Here is a 19167-nt window from a genome sequence, read left to right as displayed (position 1 = left end):
ACCCTGACATTTATCCCAATTTTTTTTTCTAAAAAAAAAATGTAAAATTCATGGCTGCTAAGGGATGTCAAGTTTCCTGGTGATGTGAAAGCTTATATTACACCTAAGAACAGAAGAAACAAAAAAACAAAACACAAAATACAGCCTTCAAGGGAAATTGTAATTATGGCCAAAAAATGACAGTTCAACTCAGTACATGCAATTTTTCAGGAGGCTTCAATATCACAAAATTATTATCAACATAATAATAAGAAATAACACTATCACCAAAAGAACAAAACAAGAAGATAAGAAACCCCCCCCCCACCCCCACCAAGGAAAATTCAAAAGAACATGGAGTACAATTTTTTTTTTTTTACAAAACTTCCATATCTACCCAGATATAATAGAGAGAGAAAGGAGGATTCTCCAGACACGCTAATAAAGCCCGGTCCACCTCTCCGAACCAAAATAAACAAATGATGCCCCCCCTACAAACACTTCCTTTCTGTAGCAAGGGAAATCATAAATAATTAAACAAAAAAAAAGAAGAAGAAAATAGATATGATTTTGGTGATGCTATGATCAAGAAAACTGAAACCAAAATTAACACCTTCAATCATTTCCGAGTCTTTGTACCTCCAGTGTGCCTTTTATCCTCAGGTCCAGCAATAAACCTTGGTAGAGTCAACAATGTGTTCACCCTTGAGACACCTTCCAGAGCAGACCAGTCCTCTCCTATCCCCGTCAGCCTTGTAGCTTCATTCAGGGTTTCTTCCTCCTCTTGTTCCTCTGGCTGGATCTCAGGACCTGCTCGTACTGTTCCTGATCGATTCAGCCCACCTAGGCTTTGAGGCTCTTGTTTCTCATGACTACACTCATGTTGGTTGAACGAAGTCGACTGTGATTTCGCTTTGGAGAAGGAGGGACTGGAATTGTCCGAGTTGGAGTCAAGGAAGAGGCAGACTACCGCACAGTCATCAATCTTGGAGGTCGGGTATTTGAATTTCCATGCACGAACTGCTGACTCGACCAAGGCTCGAGCAGCTGTAGAACGTATTGGCGTTGATGCCACTATGTCTACGACTTCTTTGTTTGATAGCACATCCCAGACCTGCCAAGAGTCCAAGCAAATTATGAATTTGGAGAATGATAAAGTTCACAAAAAAAAATCTGGCCCATGAAACACAGCACTGATTGCCAAAGACTAAATCAGCATTCCACAGCTCAAAGCTGTGCAAGTACAAGAGAAACCAACATTTTTCATCTCCCTCATAAAAAGGGAAAAGTTTTATTGATGAGCAGAGCAGGTAAGATCACCCATCTCTCTGAATCTAGATCAGCTGATCAGCAATTGGAATACAAGTATGAGATCTGCTCAAACTTTCTGGCTTTCTGCACATTTAACAGATATAATTACACCCCACATCCTACCACTGATTAGACAATAATCAGATTCTTGTATCAATCAATCGCTAAATAGATCAGGCTGTAGGCTTCAAGCATGGAACCCAACATGGTTGCTGTTATTTCTCTTTTTCGTTTGTCTTTTCATGACAAAGCTAGCCAAATGAGTGAACCAGATAGTCTACAAAAATTATGCAACACTGCCTGATTTTTATATGGATGGAATGGCAACTACGGTAAAGTGATTCAGCCTGCTGCGGAAGATGGATATATCAGACCTCATAGAGCAGGCAGGCTCCCACACAGCGACACCTGCTGCAAAGTCCTCCAAATACCAGGCATTGCATTTAAGTATATGCAGCCATTTCATTGGTAAGAATATATCTATTACATGACTGAAGTAATAGGTAGTTGACGACCTCTCAACCCACTACATGTACAAGTCAGAACCAGACGAACTATGTAATAATCACAGTACATATTTACAGACAGAATATCAAACCCATCAAATTAAAAGTTGCATCTCAAAACAACAGCTTAAAACATTACAAAATGTGAAGGATCATGAGCAGATTGCACAGCTGCAATAATATATATATATATTGCATTCAAACTAAACAGACAACAACGAGGAATAAAAGATCAATATTTTGATTAGTCTCTTACCCCATCTGTAGCCAACACTACAAATTCATCCCTCTCAGTGAGGTGTCGATAAGATATCTCTGGCACAGAGATCAAACCAAAATCCTTGAGGCAGAAATCCCCAAAAGCCCGGGCCATTGCCAGTCCAGGGGAGTCATTGTGAGGCAGCCACACTCGAGAAACCTCAGGCTCATCCTGAAGGGCGAAAACCCTTCCGTTACATTTCCTGATTCGCTCGGCTTCCGCTAGAATCAAAATAAAAGATGGGGAAAAGAATTTTAAAATTTTTAAAACAAACTTAGACAATATTTGGATCAAACATTTTCTTTTTTCTTTTCATCTCATTTCACACCTTCACTTTAGCTCATGACAATGTATATTTTTACCTACATAACAAGGATAGTGCATACAAAACAGAAACATTTGAAGCATAAAGACTTACATTTTCATTTCCGCCACAATCCTAATTTATCATGTATTTGGTTATTCTTTACACACAATTTACATGGAAAGTTAGTTAAACATATTATTTCAGTACCATATACATATATGATGTATGGGGCTGAACATTGGGTGGTGAAGAAACAACATATAAACATAGTTTAGCTGAAATGACGGTGTTGAGATGGATGAGTGGAAAACTAGAAAAGATAAAATAAGGACTGAACAAATTAGAGCTAATTTAGGTGTAGCTCCAAATTCCAATACATGATAAGTTGAGAAAAATTCGCTTATGGTGGCATGGACATGTACAACGCAAATCTTTGAATGCATCAGTAAGGAAGAATTATATGATACAGATTGAAGACACTAAAAGAGCCATAGGCAGGTAAATGACTAGGAGAAGTGGTGAGTAAAAACATGCACAGCTTAGGACTGACAATATGTATGGCTTTAAATAGAGTTGATTGGCGAAAGAGGATCAATGTAGACATGGTTTAAAATATCGGTATCCGTCTCGTCCGATACCGATACAGATTGGACATATTGACCCATATTGGACAGTTTTGCCCTCATTTTCTTAAAAAATCGATTTTTTTTTTACGGTTTGACCCTTACTACGAATCATTATGGCAATACGGTATCGGCCTCAGGTGATACCTATATGGTAGATCCAATACCGAAATTTGAAACCATGAATGTAGCTGGCCCTATTTAGTTGGGATAAGGCGGAGTTGAATTGAATAGAGTGTTATGACAACGATTAAAGGGATTAAACAACAAAAAGGTAGACCACAAGTGACTTGGAAAGTAGTGATAAAGGATATGAATAGCCCAGCTTGACAATTAACTTGACCTTAAATAAAATTAAATGATGGAACAGAATTCATGTAGCCAACCCCATTTTTTTTGGAGAAGGCTTAATTGAGTTAAATTGAGTTTAGATACCCATTGGATTTTTGGGTTCAGGTTTGCTACATTATACTCTGTGTATAATCTCCCACTCATCTCTATAAAACAGATTAATAGTTAACACAAGGATTTGAAACTGCTATGGCTACCATTCCAATGTCTAGTTAATTTTCAGAACTTGAGCTTGTTTTCAGTATGAGCTTTATCGCATAGAAAAGCTAATCCATTTCTTGTTTTAGAAGGACAAGGAATACATAAGCAGATAGATGACCTGACAAAATGGAAATTGGTGACACTTCATGTCCATCTTTCTGCTGTACCTCTTAAATTGATATTGCACTTTGGAAGAGTCCACGTACATGTAGCATCAGGCTTTACTTACATCATCCTATCCTACATTCTTAACTAGATATCTCAACTGGGAATTGCTTCCAATTCTTCAATGCATATATATATAGCCTGTTTTAGCACATTATATGTTTTAACGATCCTACACATCTCAACACAAAGCATCATTTTGTTGAATTTCACATTTGATCACTCTATGCAGTCAAGTTAAATTCAACCAAGAAACATTTCCATTTGATGGAGAGAAATGAACATGTACTTACAGTTAGAGGTATGACCCAGTTTCAAATAAAGATTAACCTGTTCTAGGCAGTTAAGATGTTATTTTCGTACCAAAACAAGGGCATAGAACTTTGGAGATGCTAAAACACCAATAAATTACAGGAGAAGTTGATAGCACTTTCATCATAGAGAAACATACCTGGAAGGTTTGGTTTGAGGTCCACAGTCAACTGAACAGGGATAAGTGTTTCATCTTGATCCCTTGTACCCAGTACAGCTCTAGAGTCCCCAACATTTCCAATAATAAGATCCTGACCCTAAACACAACTAAAACATTTGTGACCTGGAAAGAACTCTAGCTGAAGTCTGTTAAATTAAAATTCGTAAGGCACATAATCCAATACCTGCTTGATCAGGGTGACTGCAGTTGTCCCACTACAGAAACAATCAATATTGTGGTGCAATTTCAGTTCCTTATCCATAACTTTGAAAGCCTTTAGAAACGACTCTTTCAGTGTAAAAAAAATATCTGGGTGCTTCTCCTTCTCTTCAAGATCTATAGATTCCCTGGATACTTCATCAAGACATAAAGAGGCAGTTTCTTCAGAATTCATGCTTCCCAAGACACTGCTGCTAAGTTCTCTGGACACTTCATTGCTGCCTATATTTACTTCCCAATGGACACCTAACTTCAATGGAAGAGAATCTCTCACTCTCTTTGCAACCATATGGCCATAGGGACCATGGCCATCAAAAACACCACAGAAGACTGTGTCTGTTCTCGAACCAAAATTCTGTAAATACAAAACATCTTTCAGAGAAAATGGACTTTCTGATGCCTACACATGAAGATGGTAATGATACTAGATCTGAACTAAAACTGAAGCAGTAATGGTGAGAGGAAGGATAGAACTGAAGCGAATCAGCACAACAACAATAACAACAATGATAAGATGAAACCTCAGTAGAACCATTATGAGCATATCCTCACTGGAACATTCACCTGCGATGAAGGAACTTGAATATTTGTTCAAGCAGAATAGGGGGAAGGGGAGAACAGAGAACATGCGTTCAAAGAAGAAAGGAGAATATTCAATTTTCTTTGGAAAATGAATTCGTCAGTATACAGTTCTTTCAAGTATGATCAAATCAGGAAGCACAATTAAGAAGATAAATACATATTCACCCAAAAAAAGAAAAAGAAAATATATACATGTTTTTGAAGAGGTTAAATAAAAAAGGAGAAAGTTTCTCTTCACTGTGGGTGACCAAAACTTGGCCCAACAAAAAAAATCCAGAATTAAGAGAAGAAGATATGTGAAGCAAATTCCCAGGTGATACCCATAAAAGGGCAAATAACGGAAAAGCAAGGAAGCTCCAATTCGGTATAAACTGAGAACAGATTTTAACGTTTCTGTATTCAACAGGCCTGTAAATCCCAACAATTGAAGAACTCAAACAAACTTGATCAATTAAAAAGGAAAAATAACACAATTAATGACAAACTAGCATGTTTGAGATGGTAAAGAGAAAAAATACCTCCCAAACGATCATAGCATCTTGGTTGGTTCCTTTCCTGCCCTGTTGGGTAAACAGAGAAGCAACTTCGTTAGCCCCGTTCAAGAACATCCTCCCTGGAATCCTACGCAGCTGCTCATCCCTCTTGTAATCGAACGAAGAAGTTCGCATCCCACGCCTCCTTCTTCCGCTCTTCCTCTTCGACTCAGAAGTCGGCGAACCAGGGAGACCACTCCTCCCATCCACCGATAAGCAGGACCCCATCCTCAGGGCCCTGATGATGTTCAGTAGGCACTCCAGAACAGCAGAAAAACCACAGCACTTCTTTTCAACGGCAGGATCCGTAAGAAACAAATCTGAAAATCCGGTTTTGCTATTACCAACACACGGCAAAGCAATAAAATCAATTGATTATGAGACACTCTTCAAGCTCTCCAATTGAAGCACTTAAAAATGGAATAAAATTTTGCCCAGAAAAACTTCGGATCGAGTCAGATCCAATCCAATCTCCCAAAAGATAAAAGTGCAGCACACAGAGTTTGAAAAGCAAATCTTTTCGGTGTCCCTAGAAGTCTTGGAAGTGCAGCGCACGAAATTTCACTGTTTCAATTGCCTTCTTTATTTTATGAAAAGCCTATGACTTTTTTTTCTACAAAGCAGAACTGTGAAAAGGCCCAAAGATGAAAAAAAGAAATATTTTTTCCGCGAAAACAATCGACCTTCTAAATTACTGCGTTTCTCCACCAGAAAGCTCTCCACAGATATCAGAATCGCAAAACAAAACGGATAAAGAAAAAAAATTTCACGGATCTCGAGGCCAGCTTATTCGCAAAAAGGGATAAGCCTATCCATCAAAATTATGCGAAACTGAACATAACCGAAAGAGATGGAATTGTAACAGAACGGATTGTAATCGATATCTGAACCAAAGAGAAATCATTCACAGTTCACAAGCAGATATAAAACCAGAAGAGGAACAATAATATCAAGGATTTGTCCACAGAGATCAAAGAAAGGAAGAAATAGAATCCGGACTCGAACTCGAACTGATAGAGATAAAAGAAAAGGGAGATACAATTACACGAACCGAGGGATCCATCGCTTTGGAAAACAAACAAAAATTGAAGAAAGGAGAATCAAATCAAATCGAATCAAAGCATAATCCTAGAAATCTGAAGAATCTGAACAGAAAGAAAGAGAGGGGTGAAGCAGAAGTAGTTGTAGGAGAGATGGAGATACGGAGAAGAAAAAAGAACAAAAGACCTTCGCTTTTGAGCTTCTGGATGCTTGACCCGATCGAGATTCCAATACCAATTCCATGGTTTCTCTTTCTTCTCCTGTTTTTTGTTTTTTCTACACACACATCTCTCTCGTTTTTTATTTATATTTTCTTTTTTAGAAAATGAGGGCTCCCTGGTCGCGTAGCCCCTTTACCCAAAGCGCAAAATTACCTCCCAAGCTCCCACCCATCCTGTTGGATAAAATTTGGATCCATGTTGATGCCATCGCTTGCGTTCTCATTGGTCCCCTACACTAGTGTAGAGCCACGCGATCAAACAGTGATTTCTTGTTCTAATATTTTTAGGAAAATTTCGGTCAAATCCCTAAACATGACCTATAGTTACCCAAAAAATATATTTTTTTCTTATTGGCATCCTTTAAATAATTTATAATTTTATTTTCTACTCTCTTAGTGTAAAATAATGACAATTTTTATAAAGAAACAATCATAAATTATTTTTAAACTTTCTTTTATTCCACAGTAAGAAACTTTTGGAACAATATAAAAGACAATCAAAAGAAGGTGTTTCTATATTCGAAAGATTATCTCCTCTAGTTCCCCAGTGCCTATAATAAGGGGGATGGACCCTACCCGGGCAAAGTATTTGGGTAGGGGTAGGGTGGTCATTGCGCCCCCACCTCCTTATTACAAGCACTAGGGGGAATTGAAGGGGATAAAGATCCTTCTATATACAAGAACAAAGATCCTTCTATGTACACCTATAGAGGTGTCATTTTGACAAAGCTTTAAATTTATATTCAACATAAGTATTGTAAAACATGGAAGAATTCTCTGAGGGGGAGCGTGGCCCATGCTTGTGTGCAAAGCCAATGGGAATGTGTGTAGAAGAATCGTGGGGTGGCAAATGAGTTTTTCATGGGGCCGAAGCAGTCATTTCAGCCCCTATGTCTAAGCACAACACACTCACACACTGACACACTCCCCCACAGTTCTTTTTCCAACAACCCAATAACTTTTAGCGTTGAGTGCAACTTGTTACCAAGGTTGTGAAATGAGAAGTCGTAACTTTTTTTATGGGATTTTCTTAGTGACAAAATGAGCCCTTAAGGTGTTAAATAATTTGTAACTTTATTTTTTTGCCTTTTTAGAATCATGCAATTTTTTTCAATGAGGGTAAATATTATCATTTCACATGTATACCCGAAATATGTGCATGGCAATGACACTTTTTGATAATGAGGTAATGATATCACTTTTCAATTATTTTTGAAAATCCTTTTATACCCATAACTTGAAGAACTTTTAAGAAAAGACAAGGGGCATTTAAAAGAAAGGGTTAAATTCTATATACACCTATAAAGGTGTCGGCTAGATACTCCCATTTTCTATTGCCCATGTCTTATTCTAATAAATTATTTAAAGTGAGGGTAAAATTAAATATAGACATTGAAAGAATAATATAACTCTTACAGAAAAAAAATATTATTATTATTATAATTAGGTTATTTCAATACATACTCAAAAGGTATATTTAATAGTACAATGAAAGAAAAGCAAAAATGAACTAATAAAAGATAATATAAGAATTTTAAAATTCAAAGAATGACAAAGAGGTCAAAAGCTACATTTATTGGTAGGATGGAAAAAATAAAATTATTTGACACCTTTTAAATAATTTGTAATTTTACTTTTTTTACCTTATTATATGACACAAAAAAAATTTTCAACAAGATTTATTGTGTCATTTCACTTGTGTATTAGTAACTGTGCATGACAATGATATCTTTTGATAATGACATAACTTTCAAATTATTTTTGAAAATCCTATTATATCCTTATTTGGAACAACTTTTTTAGTATAAAACAAAGGGCAATAAAAGTTGTCAAGTTTTACTGTTTTTAGTATATATACAAAGGTATCATTAAGAAACATTTTTTTTTTCTTTTTCTTTTTCTTTTTTTAAATTCACTCTATCTTGTTTTTTTTTTTTTTATTTATGGAAATGAAATACAATTAATATTAAGAAATATATTCATTGTTCGGGGTATGTAAAAACTCAAAATGGCCAAATAAAGTAGTAGAGGCAAGGTATCGAACCACCTCCTGAACATTGCGAGATCTATTAACAAAAGAGATTGTGTTTTTAAACAGATCAAAATTCTGAGTAAGCAGAGAGAAAGATCTCTAGTTCCAAATTCCTCTCCATAGATGAAGAAAATAGTTAGGAATCATATGACTTTCGCACCAAACTTCATGAATTAAGGAGGACATTCCTACTTCGAGCCTATTTTAAACCCTCCAAAATCCCATGCAAGCTTCGCTATCATTGTTAGTATGCACAAGAACGGAACCATCCATCGAAATGCAAAAGGCCCAAGCAGAGGTTCTTAGGACTGGGATAACAATCCTTGCGCAAATTAGAATTGGAAAATTAAAAAGGGGGAGGAGTCCAATTACATGAGCACATGAAATAACAAAACTTAACGTGGAATGATCCACAATAGGGATAGTTATAGGGAGATGAATATCCATATCAGTTAACCATCTACAAATAGTATTAAGAACGATATTGGGGCCAGGCTTAGCTAAGCCCTTAATAACCTCATTCCGGAGAGACCAAATATAGTAACAAGTTACAATAAAAACAGAGAAAAACCAAGAAAGAGATTGTTATCAAGGAATCTATCATTGAGGAAAGAGGCACAAAGATAAGCTAAGGAAGAGTGACCTAAGCACTCTGTTCTCAGTCCCAGAGGACCTGCAGCCCAAACATGCTTAGACCAATCACAGGAGAGGAAGAGATGTCAAATTGACTATGCATAAGAACCACAAAAAATACAATATGGCTCAATCAAAATCCATTTGGAGAGGATAGCTTTATCTAGGATTCCTGCATGTAAAACACGTCAAAAAAAAAAAAAAAAAATAGTTTAAATTTAGGATGCAATTTTAACTTTCAAAGGAAACGCCATCACTTGGATAAAGAAGTAATTCTAGAGGGGTGATTAGAATGAGATACAAATTTTGCGGCAAGACTGGTGGAGAATCAACCATCATGAGACAAAGTACATAACCCTCGATCCACATTGCCCGAAATTGTAGTTTTAGTAATCGCATCTACAAATAAAGGAAGAAGCATAGAGTAAAGTATAGGTCTGTTCCATTGCCTTGGGGAAACAACAGTCTTCACCCGGCCCTGATGCTCATAGGAATGGAAGCCAAGAGATAATGACAAACCTGGAATGAAAGGTATCCAAGGATCAACCCAAAAGTAAGTAGATTCCCCATTACCAATAGAGACCAAAGTATTCTTTTTTAGAATGGGAAGAGCAATGGTAATACTATTCCTTGTCCAGGAACTTCATTTGAAAAGGGCCTTGTTATCAAAAGGGGAAGTACTATGAAAGCACTTGGCCTTTAAAATCTTAACCCACAAAGCATCATTGTTAGTGATCAAGCGCTATCCCAAATTGAGAAGCAAAGCTTTGTTATGGGAGGAAGATTTCTTGAGCTCTAATCCCCCTTCAAAGATTGGAGAGAACATCTTATCCCAACCAATGAGATGAAGCTTTTTAGAGGCACCATTCCAAAATTTAAGGCAAATGGAGTTTAGGGTCTCACAGATTTTTTGAGGGAAAGAGAAAGCAAGACATGAGATAGGTAGGGATTGAAGCTAAGACAAATTGAACAAAAATTCTTCTACTTGCGAAGGAGAGGAAGTTAGTTTTCCAAGAAGATAATCTATTCTTAACTCTATCCACAATAAAATTCAGATCTTTAGATTTCGATCTAGAGTGAAAGAGTTTGGAACCCAGGTAATGGGATTCATGGGACATTTCTTTGATGCCAATTAAAGAGCAAAATCTTCGACCATCAGTCTGGAAAACATTTTTACTAAAAAACAATTCACTTCTTTTAAAATTAATATCTTGCCCAGACAAATCAGAGAAAAGACCAAGAATGGATTTAATAATAAAGAAATCTTCATCAATGGCACCACAGAAAATGAAAATATCTTCAACAAAAAATAAATGAGAAACTTCAAGGGCATGTCAGGCCACTTTAATCCCTCTAAAATCTGTAACCTCATTGCACCCTCTTTTTTTTGGGAGTCAAGCAAATCAAAGTGTGATTACATTCTTTAGGGAAGGAATGAGTACTAAAGAAAGAGGACACAAATGCAAAGAACTGATTCACACATGCATATTGCAATACCCCTAAAAAAGGGTGGGTTGGGGGGGGGGGGGGGGGATAGCTGTCAGGTTGTGTGGTTGTGTGCAACCTGCGTTAACCCCAGCCAATGGGATGTCCAATAGGGGGTTGCTTGGTCATTTCACAGCCCCTTGTGAGAGGGCATAGGAGAATACAACCAGGCAACATTCTTTTTTCCAAAAAATTAATAAAAAAACACTGATGCAACGGCTTTCTTATGTTACCCAACCATGTACACATATAATGAAAAGGCACCAAATCCGTTGGTGTACAAACATGGTTTTAGTAATCGTTATCGGGATCCGGATCAATCTCGACCCATATGGATCGCCCTGAATCAGGTCAGATCAGATAGATTTCCTCATTTACCCCTGTTTTTCTTTAAAAAAATTGGATGTTTTATCTTTTGGTTGGTACCGATCCATTGATACGGGATTGCCCCAGAATTGGTATTCCCTGTCTCCCAATTCGGATTTACGAAATACCGGAATTTTTGTGATCCAATACCGATTTCTCAAACCATGTGTACCATAGATTTGGCGGGAGCGGGATTCCATTTGTGATTAGTTATTATCGTTACATTTACTTCCCTTATTACTAGAAAACAACACTGGTAGTGTCTGTAATTACGATAATACCACTGAGTACTCTTGTTCAATATCCGTCGTCCATTTGCAATCGATGGGGTCCATACCTGAATCAAGGGATGAGATTCAGGATTGGGATTCTGAGTTGTCAGAATAAAAATTCCTAGATACGTTATGTTGTGTAGAACCGACGCTGCCATTGTAAAGGTTTAATCTGTATGGATTACGGAACTAACTACAAAGTTTATCACTTTATCCGTATAGATTTATTGTCTCTAAAAGGCTTATTATAACTGCCATATATATATTATGTGTCTTTGGATAAATGATTGATTAATTAATTAATTCTGTTGCAGATAATTATAATCCTTAATCACGATTCCATGTGGAGCTCTTACAGTGAAGATCCACTTATGGTCATTGGGATTTGCGAGATTTTATTTTAATGGAAATACAATTCGATGGGTATTAAAATGATTAGATTAATCTGATTATTGTGGAAAAGGATCACAGCTCAGGATAAATGCACCGACTCACAATCAGCTTTTGTGATGGAATTATTGAGTTTGGCAAGTATAGGTACACTTGTTTCTATTATTGTATTTTATTTTAGGGTAGAAGATCTCTGATAGGCTGCGTGGCTCCTGCACAAGAGTGGAGCCAATGACAGCGGTAGGGATATCAGTGGGGTGGGATTTTTTATTTCATGAGAGATAGAATGGTAATTCAACGGTAGAGTTGCTCCACTGTGATCAAGTGATCACGAATTCGAGTCTAGAAACAATCTCTTTATGAAAGTAGGGATAAGAATGCGTACATTATATGACTCTGCAGTGGCGGGAGCCTCATGCAATGAGTACGCTCTTTATAGAGTTGAAATGGTAATTTTGTGCACTCCGGTGTCTAGGCAGAAGATCCACGCCTTTGGGCAGAGTTCTTTTTCCCTTATACTTTATTTATAGCAAAATGTGTGGATTCAAATACACATGGAATGTTAGAAAAGCAACATCAAGCGTTAGGATCCAAGTACATTAGCTACGTAAGGCTCTAAAGAAAGTACTTCTGATCCATAAATAATTTTTGGAAAAAAATTTTATCCCCTATACTTACACTATATTAATATATTTACTTAAACTTTTCTACTCAATTTTTTTTTTTTTTTTTTTTTTTTCTGATTACTGAATTTGTTGTTCGCTTGCTTCTTCAATGTAAATTCACCAAAAGAGTTTGGATTGGGGAAACTTAGGTTTGAGAATGGAGTTGCCCACGAAGTATTCTCTGTTTGACATTTATACTTTTTCTTCTCCAACAGGCCGGTAACTTCAAAATTGATTATAGTTGGTTTTTTTGTTATCTGTGATGTAACAATTTACTTTGTTTGGATACACAGGAATTAATCAAGTCATGTTTTAAAAAAAAATTAAGCCAAATCTAGTAGCTATTCTAACTAATGTTGATCGATGGATCTTTGATCTTAACATCTCTCCATTTCGATCTAAGGGAGAGCTGAATGTCACTGCCTTTTTTGGCAATTGAGACTTTCAACACTTTTAATATTCCAACCATAAGTCATCTTTTGATTTTGTTTGCTGGTGATTTTGATTTTTTATCTAATCATTTTTTTTTAAAATCTAAACAGACTAAATTTTTGGGACTTGGTTGTGATGTCGCAGGAGATGAGTTCGAAGTCGAGGCCAGGTCATATAAATCCTCTCTAATTCTTTAAAGTGTGGTAGTGCGGCAGTGCTAGGTGGAGATGTCAACACCTGACAGTTGTACATCCAACGTCCAAAACCCTTGCTTGAAAAGAAATAAGAATCTTTGTTCTCTATTTTGTGTTGTTTAATTATGTTTGTAAGGTTTCAACGAAACTTCTCTTAAATAGAAAAGCACAGTTAGGAGTTATATTTTAATGGACTAGATTGCTGAGTGGTGTGATCCTAAAGGGTAACCTTTAAGTTGTCCTTAATTGCACTAAAAGATGACACTATAAAAGATGTAACCTAAAAGCCCCTAGTAGTTAAAATTTTCATTACACTTTCTCCCTCCATATCACTAACACCCATAATGGACATAACAAAACATGGAATAAGATCACCGCCATGTAACAAATCTATTGTACATAAATTTGACAATGTTGTGACCAGTGGGTGGACACATAAATACTTGAAAACATTTTTTAAAATTAATTAATTTAATATAATAAATAAAATATTTTTTTGCAAACTCTTTACAAAACAATTACCAGGCCCTGGATTTCAACCAGTTACAATCCGACAACTCTCTCTCACTTGAATGTTCTCCCTAAACTGGTAGTGAAACCCTTATTGAGTGTCATCCCCGTTACCATTTATATTGTGCATGTCGAGCAGTCGGTGTGTAGTCAGTCCTATCGGTAGACACCAACCATTGGCACACCACAGATACACAAAACACAAATGTAACGGTATGTGCCTCTCGAGTACTGTAAAAAATAACTAACAAAAATTTCTGTTGCCAAACACAATTGACGATAAGCCATTCAGGAATTTCTATGGATATTCAATACATCACAATCCTTGTATTTATATTTCCATCCAATCCCCATTGGAGAATTATACAATACAACAACCCTAGAACAAAGTGCCTAAATTTGTCAATAGTTGAGAAACAAGTAACAATACTTAGTGAATAATTATACAACATATAACAAATACATAACAAAAATGTAATTAATTAATTTAATCTGATTAGATTGGACTTGATCGACACACATCAAATGTCAAAATATCCAATAATAACTTTGTAGAATAGCTCACAATTTGAATTTGGACGAATTTAACATATAATATCATTAGTTTCTATTGAAGACTTCACCCATTGTTTTGTTTTGGATTCAAGGATCCCTTCTCTACGTCCGCATGCATATGGCACAGAAAGAATTGAAGAAGATTATGGGGAAAAATGGCTCTCCATTTCATATTTGAAAGTTATTGCAAAGCTTTGAGAAAGATTTGATCCGAGACTTAAGGAGAAGGGGAATTGTCGGGGAATGACAAGAATGTTGGAGAAGTTATATAAGTGTTTGGAATGCCTTAGCAGTTTGTCCACCACATGGATATTGGAATCGATGGATTGGAAGGATCTACCGTTTTCTTTTTGGGTAAAAGAATGCTACTTGATCTTGTGGATATGCTTAAACATAGAAACACACAAAAGAACCGCGATGCCCTGTGAAAAGGTAGAAATTCCACTTAGATTAATGCTTGCATGTGCTCCCATTGGCCAATGCGTTTAGATTATTTTTTTAATAAAAATTCAGAGTTTTTTTTAACCTTTGACCCTTGATTTGTACCAATCCATTGTAACGGGATCAGCCAGAAATAAATCGATGCGATACTAATTCCTCAAACCATGGTCTGGATCACAATTCACAAGCGTCAAAAAACCGATAAAGTTTCTCTGTGGGCAGCGCAGAGCATGCTAAACCACCATTTGATGGATTCCACTTAGGACATAGCCCATTATTACGGATTTACTAGTACAGTTTTCAGAGGTTTAGGATTCCACGTGTCAAATTCAGATTAGTAAATCAGCTTTGACATGTCCATTGTGTGTACGCTGCCGTGTACTGGAGCAAATGACTCTTAGGTGGATGATGGATGGTAGCTGGGCATGAAACTCAACTACTCAAGGACCATGCATGCATGGAAGTGAGAACCGGTGAGAATTACACCAGTGAGGGGCCGGTGGGCCAAAGTTGGCAAGTTGCAAGATTTAATTCATGAAATAGTAGCCCTTGGCGTTAGGCCCACTAGGCCACAGGACCACCGCACTTATGGCTCTGCGCCCCCAAATAAGTTACCCAATGTTTCACTTTATGATCTCTGGGCTTTTTAGACAGAACGCGGAGTGGACCCACTTGGGCAGAGTGGTTGGGTAGGGGTGAAATGGTTATTGCGCCCCCTTGTTAGGGGCGTTGGGGATCTAGGTCCGGCAGAGAATTGGAGGAGTTAAAGATTCCCCATGTTTTACCACTAGACAAGAAATTGTGATTTATTGCCAAACTAAATTGTAACAGTATGAAATATATGTTCATTTTTCTCCTTACAAGGATAATTTATCTAAAGGACCGATGAGCTTTCTATTGGAAAGTTATCTCCACTAGTTCCCTATTCGGCCGAGTTCCCCAGTGCCTCTAATAAGAGGGGTGGATTCCACATGGGCAGAGTGTTTGGGTTGGGGTGAAATGATCATTCCCTTGTTATAGGGGCACTAGGGAACTAGACCGGGCAGAGAAATAGAGGAGATAATTTAGATCTCTAAAATTTCATGAAAATTACAAAAATACCATTTTCATATTAGTGACATGCCCATGACTCTTTTAACTTTGACATTATTAAGGAATATCCGCCTACCATATTTGTAATCCACATATCATACTTGTAATTGTAATGTCCATGTATTATTGTTCTCCACCTTGTACTGTATAATACACTCTCTTGACCTATATATATATAGAGGCCTAGGGAGTCCGATCCGACCCAGTTAGCCCATTTTTTTTGAGATGACCATTTTGTCATGGGCTTAAAAAAAAAAAAATGGTTTCTTTCGTCTTTGATGAGGATCCAGATCTTTTATGGCACAGGCTGCCCGTTTTGCCTGTGCTGCGTAGACACAAGACGAAGCGTATTGACCGCCTTACCCCTGTCTGAACTTTTTGCCCGAACAAGGATAAGGCGGTCAATGCGCCTTATCCCCGCATGACACATACGTATCCCTCCATGCATGGCCTTCATGCACATAACAACTTTCTCCCCCTCTTGAGAATCGGACTTGTCCTCAAGTCCGTATGCAAGGAACTGCTGTTGGAAGACTTTAGAGGTCTTCCCATGTGGCCTCCTCTGCTAGGGATAATCCTTACCAATGGATAAGAACTTTATTTTTGTTCTTATGGCTTCATTAATCCAAAATTGCTTTTGGTGCCAAGTGGAGTATGTCGTGTTTATCATGGACCATTGGAAGATCATCTTGGACTTGGTGAGTGTATTCCCAATCTTTTGTTTGAGTAATGACACGTGGAATACTAGGTGTACGCGAGAAGCAATGGCTCCAATCCTTTAGAAAATTTAAACATATATATAGGCCATTTAAGACCAATCAATTAGCATTTGTTTATATCTCTCACCAAAATGTTGCATTGCATGCGTTTTTTTAAAGGGAAAAAGGGTCTCTTACATGTTTAAAACTCGATATTTATAAAGTTTATGACAATCTAGAGTGGACTTTCTTGAATAGGTTCTTTTAAAACTAGGTTTTGCTAACACATGGGAGAATTGGATTATGCAATGTATTTTCCGTCTAAGGTTTCCCTTTTAGTCCCTACTTCTTCATTCTATGTCAAGAAACCCTCTCGTGCTATCTACGCCATTATCATTTTCTAGGACCGGGCTGTTGGAAGGCAGTGCAATGTGGAATACTTAGATGACTATTGTAGGGTTTCGGGCCAGCAAATCAATTATCACAAGTCCAATATTGTATTCAGCCCCACTATCTACTCAATTACTAAAAGGCACATTATTACTCTTATGGGACTAACTGAGAGCCCAAACCATGGCAAATATCTTGGTCTTCGTACCTTCTTAGGAAGATTAAAAACAGAATCTTTTTCTGGGATTCTTGAACTTGTCCAATTAGCAGGTTGGAAAGGTTGCTTTTGCATGGTCAGTGGTAATCACTATACCCTCCTATGCAATGTCCATGGTCTTCTCCTTTTTTTTTTTTTTTTTTTTTTGGGGGGGGGGGGTGGGTGGGGGTAAGTGTTGTTTGTTCAGGAGCATGGCTCTTGCGCATGTGTGGGGGCCAATGGAAAAGCTCACGGGGGCATCAAGCGAAGTGTCATTTGTGCATTTTATGAAGTCTGGCGGTCATTTTGCCCCTCCCCCCATGTATCTAGGCACAGGGCACACAACTCCTGGACAGAGTTCTTTTTTCCTTTTTTTTTTTTTTTAGAAATACCTATTCTATCCTATTCTGGGGGGGGGGGGGGAGGGGAAGTGAGGAAGATGAGAACCAAGAAGCTTGAATCCAAGACGTCTTAGTAGGATGGACTTTAACACTCCACACTTCTACCAACTATACTAGACAATTGTTCTCACCTTCTCCTACCGGCCATCTCTCTAAAAGGATAAAAAAAAGTCTTCAAGGGTAAGTATTTCCCTAATACTTATTTGGGGGGCTTCTTCTTTGATAATGTAAGATATCTATCTGTCGGGCTTCTTTTCTATCCATTTTTTGTGCCAACCAAACATACCCTTAAGTTGAACCGTTTAAATAGGTTATTATGACGTTTAAGCAAGCAGAACGCATTTGCATGCATGGGGGTGTCGTCCAAAAGACACAACCGTACGTACGAGATTTCCAAAAAAGAGTCACGATTCTTAAGTCGCGACTCTGAACCTCACATACATAGTCACATGTAAAAAACCGGACCGTTTCAAAACCTATAAATATTGACTCACTGCTTACCAACATTCCCTGCCACCCCAAGTCGCGAATTAAATTATCAAAAACAAGAAATTAAGATATATAATGAGCAACAGGCCAAGGCCGACCATTTTCTACAGCTTCTTTGAACCGGAGGATACACCTCAGGTATACTACATGAGAGTGGAGCAAGGTGGTCTCAAAACCCGAGATCTCATGAGAGAATGGCCAGTGAAAAAGATTCTGACTTCAAGAGACATAAACTATAGTCAAGTTGTACTGCCAAGGGATCAAGTTGAAGACTCTCTACTTCCAAAATTAAATCCCGACGAGCAGAATAGGATTAATCGCGGCCAACAGTTGCCGATTACGGTGAGAGACCTCGAAACCTTAACGGAGCACCAGTTGAAATTGTGGGAAAATGGTTCTTCCTATGTTCTTACTTCTGGGTGGAGTCCTTCTTTTGTAAGGCGTAGGGCACTGGAAATTGGTGAAGAAGTAGGATTTTGTTGGGATCAGAGACTTCGTGTGCTGCGTTTTTCTGTGCGTAGTCGTCCACCTGCTCGTCCTCTTGCTACTGCTGCTTCTCCACCTCCTCCTCCTGCTAATCCTGTAGAGTTGATCAGTTTGGCCATGAGATGAATAAGGACTCGGGTTGTCATGGAACAATGGATATTTTATTGAGTGTTGGGCCAGGGTTTATTATTAATATAATTATATTGTAATGCCCATATTTGAAATTTAGTGTTGCATGCTACTTATATAATAATACGCCAAATGTTCTCCGTGCCGAGGGCGTACGCTGCCCAGACACATGGGGTGGGCGACATGATCACCCTGCCCCCCCTGAATGGCAAGTCTATGTGTCTGGGTGCATGCTGCGTTGAGGCACAGAGAACATCAGTCCATAATAATAATAATAAGGAAAAAAGATCTCTACTTGGTGGTGTTTCCTATGCTCTCCAATGGGTGAGCACGCCTGCGTATCTACTTAGGGAGCAAAGGCGTCATTTCACGGTGCCCTGTGAGAGTGCGTAGAAAACACCACCAAGTAGAAATCTCTTGGCCTAATAATAAATGAATAAATTGGTTTTTTTTTTTTTTTGTGTGTTCATCTGATTATATATGCTGAGTTTTGGGAAAGATATTATTTACCAATTATCTCTTAATGTCAAAAATGAATAATT

General features: G+C 37.7%; 2 protein-coding genes across 2 annotated transcripts; one reads left to right on the top strand and one right to left on the bottom strand.

Annotated features, from left to right (window-relative positions):
• Positions 1-208: 208 nt before the first annotated feature.
• LOC122667987 (probable protein phosphatase 2C 33) lies at positions 209-5885 on the bottom strand. Its single transcript, XM_043864495.1, has 5 exons — positions 5494-5885; positions 4359-4748; positions 4154-4271; positions 2053-2276; positions 209-1093 (listed from the first exon to the last, which is right to left on the bottom strand). Exons 1-5 carry the CDS (start codon positions 5734-5736, stop codon positions 599-601), a joined length of 1470 nt encoding a protein of 489 aa, XP_043720430.1. The 5' UTR covers positions 5737-5885; the 3' UTR covers positions 209-598.
• Positions 5886-18085: 12200 nt separating this feature from the next.
• On the top strand, positions 18086-18622 carry LOC122668467 (B3 domain-containing protein At2g33720-like). Its single transcript, XM_043865029.1, has one exon. It carries the CDS (start codon positions 18086-18088, stop codon positions 18620-18622), a length of 537 nt encoding a protein of 178 aa, XP_043720964.1.
• The last annotated feature ends 545 nt before the right edge of the window (positions 18623-19167 follow it).

This window comes from Telopea speciosissima, chromosome 7, assembly GCF_018873765.1.
Source record: "Telopea speciosissima isolate NSW1024214 ecotype Mountain lineage chromosome 7, Tspe_v1, whole genome shotgun sequence".
NCBI lineage: Eukaryota > Viridiplantae > Streptophyta > Magnoliopsida > Proteales > Proteaceae > Telopea > Telopea speciosissima.
Note: the sequence above shows the minus strand (reverse complement) of the source record. Positions and strands in the feature narration are given on the sequence as shown.

Coding starts and splice junctions, on each gene's coding strand:
- LOC122668467 (XM_043865029.1), top strand. CDS start 18,086: ATGAGCAACAGGCCAAGGCCGACCATTTTCTACAGCTTCTTTGAACCG.
- LOC122667987 (XM_043864495.1), bottom strand. CDS start 5,736: ATGGGGTCCTGCTTATCGGTGGATGGGAGGAGTGGTCTCCCTGGTTCG. Junction 4,272..4,358: donor CAGTCACCCTGATCAAGCAG/GTATTGGATTAT, acceptor AGTTGTGTTTAG/GGTCAGGATCTTATTATTGG. Junction 2,277..4,153: donor CCTCAAACCAAACCTTCCAG/GTATGTTTCTCT, acceptor TTTTGATTCTAG/CGGAAGCCGAGCGAATCAGG.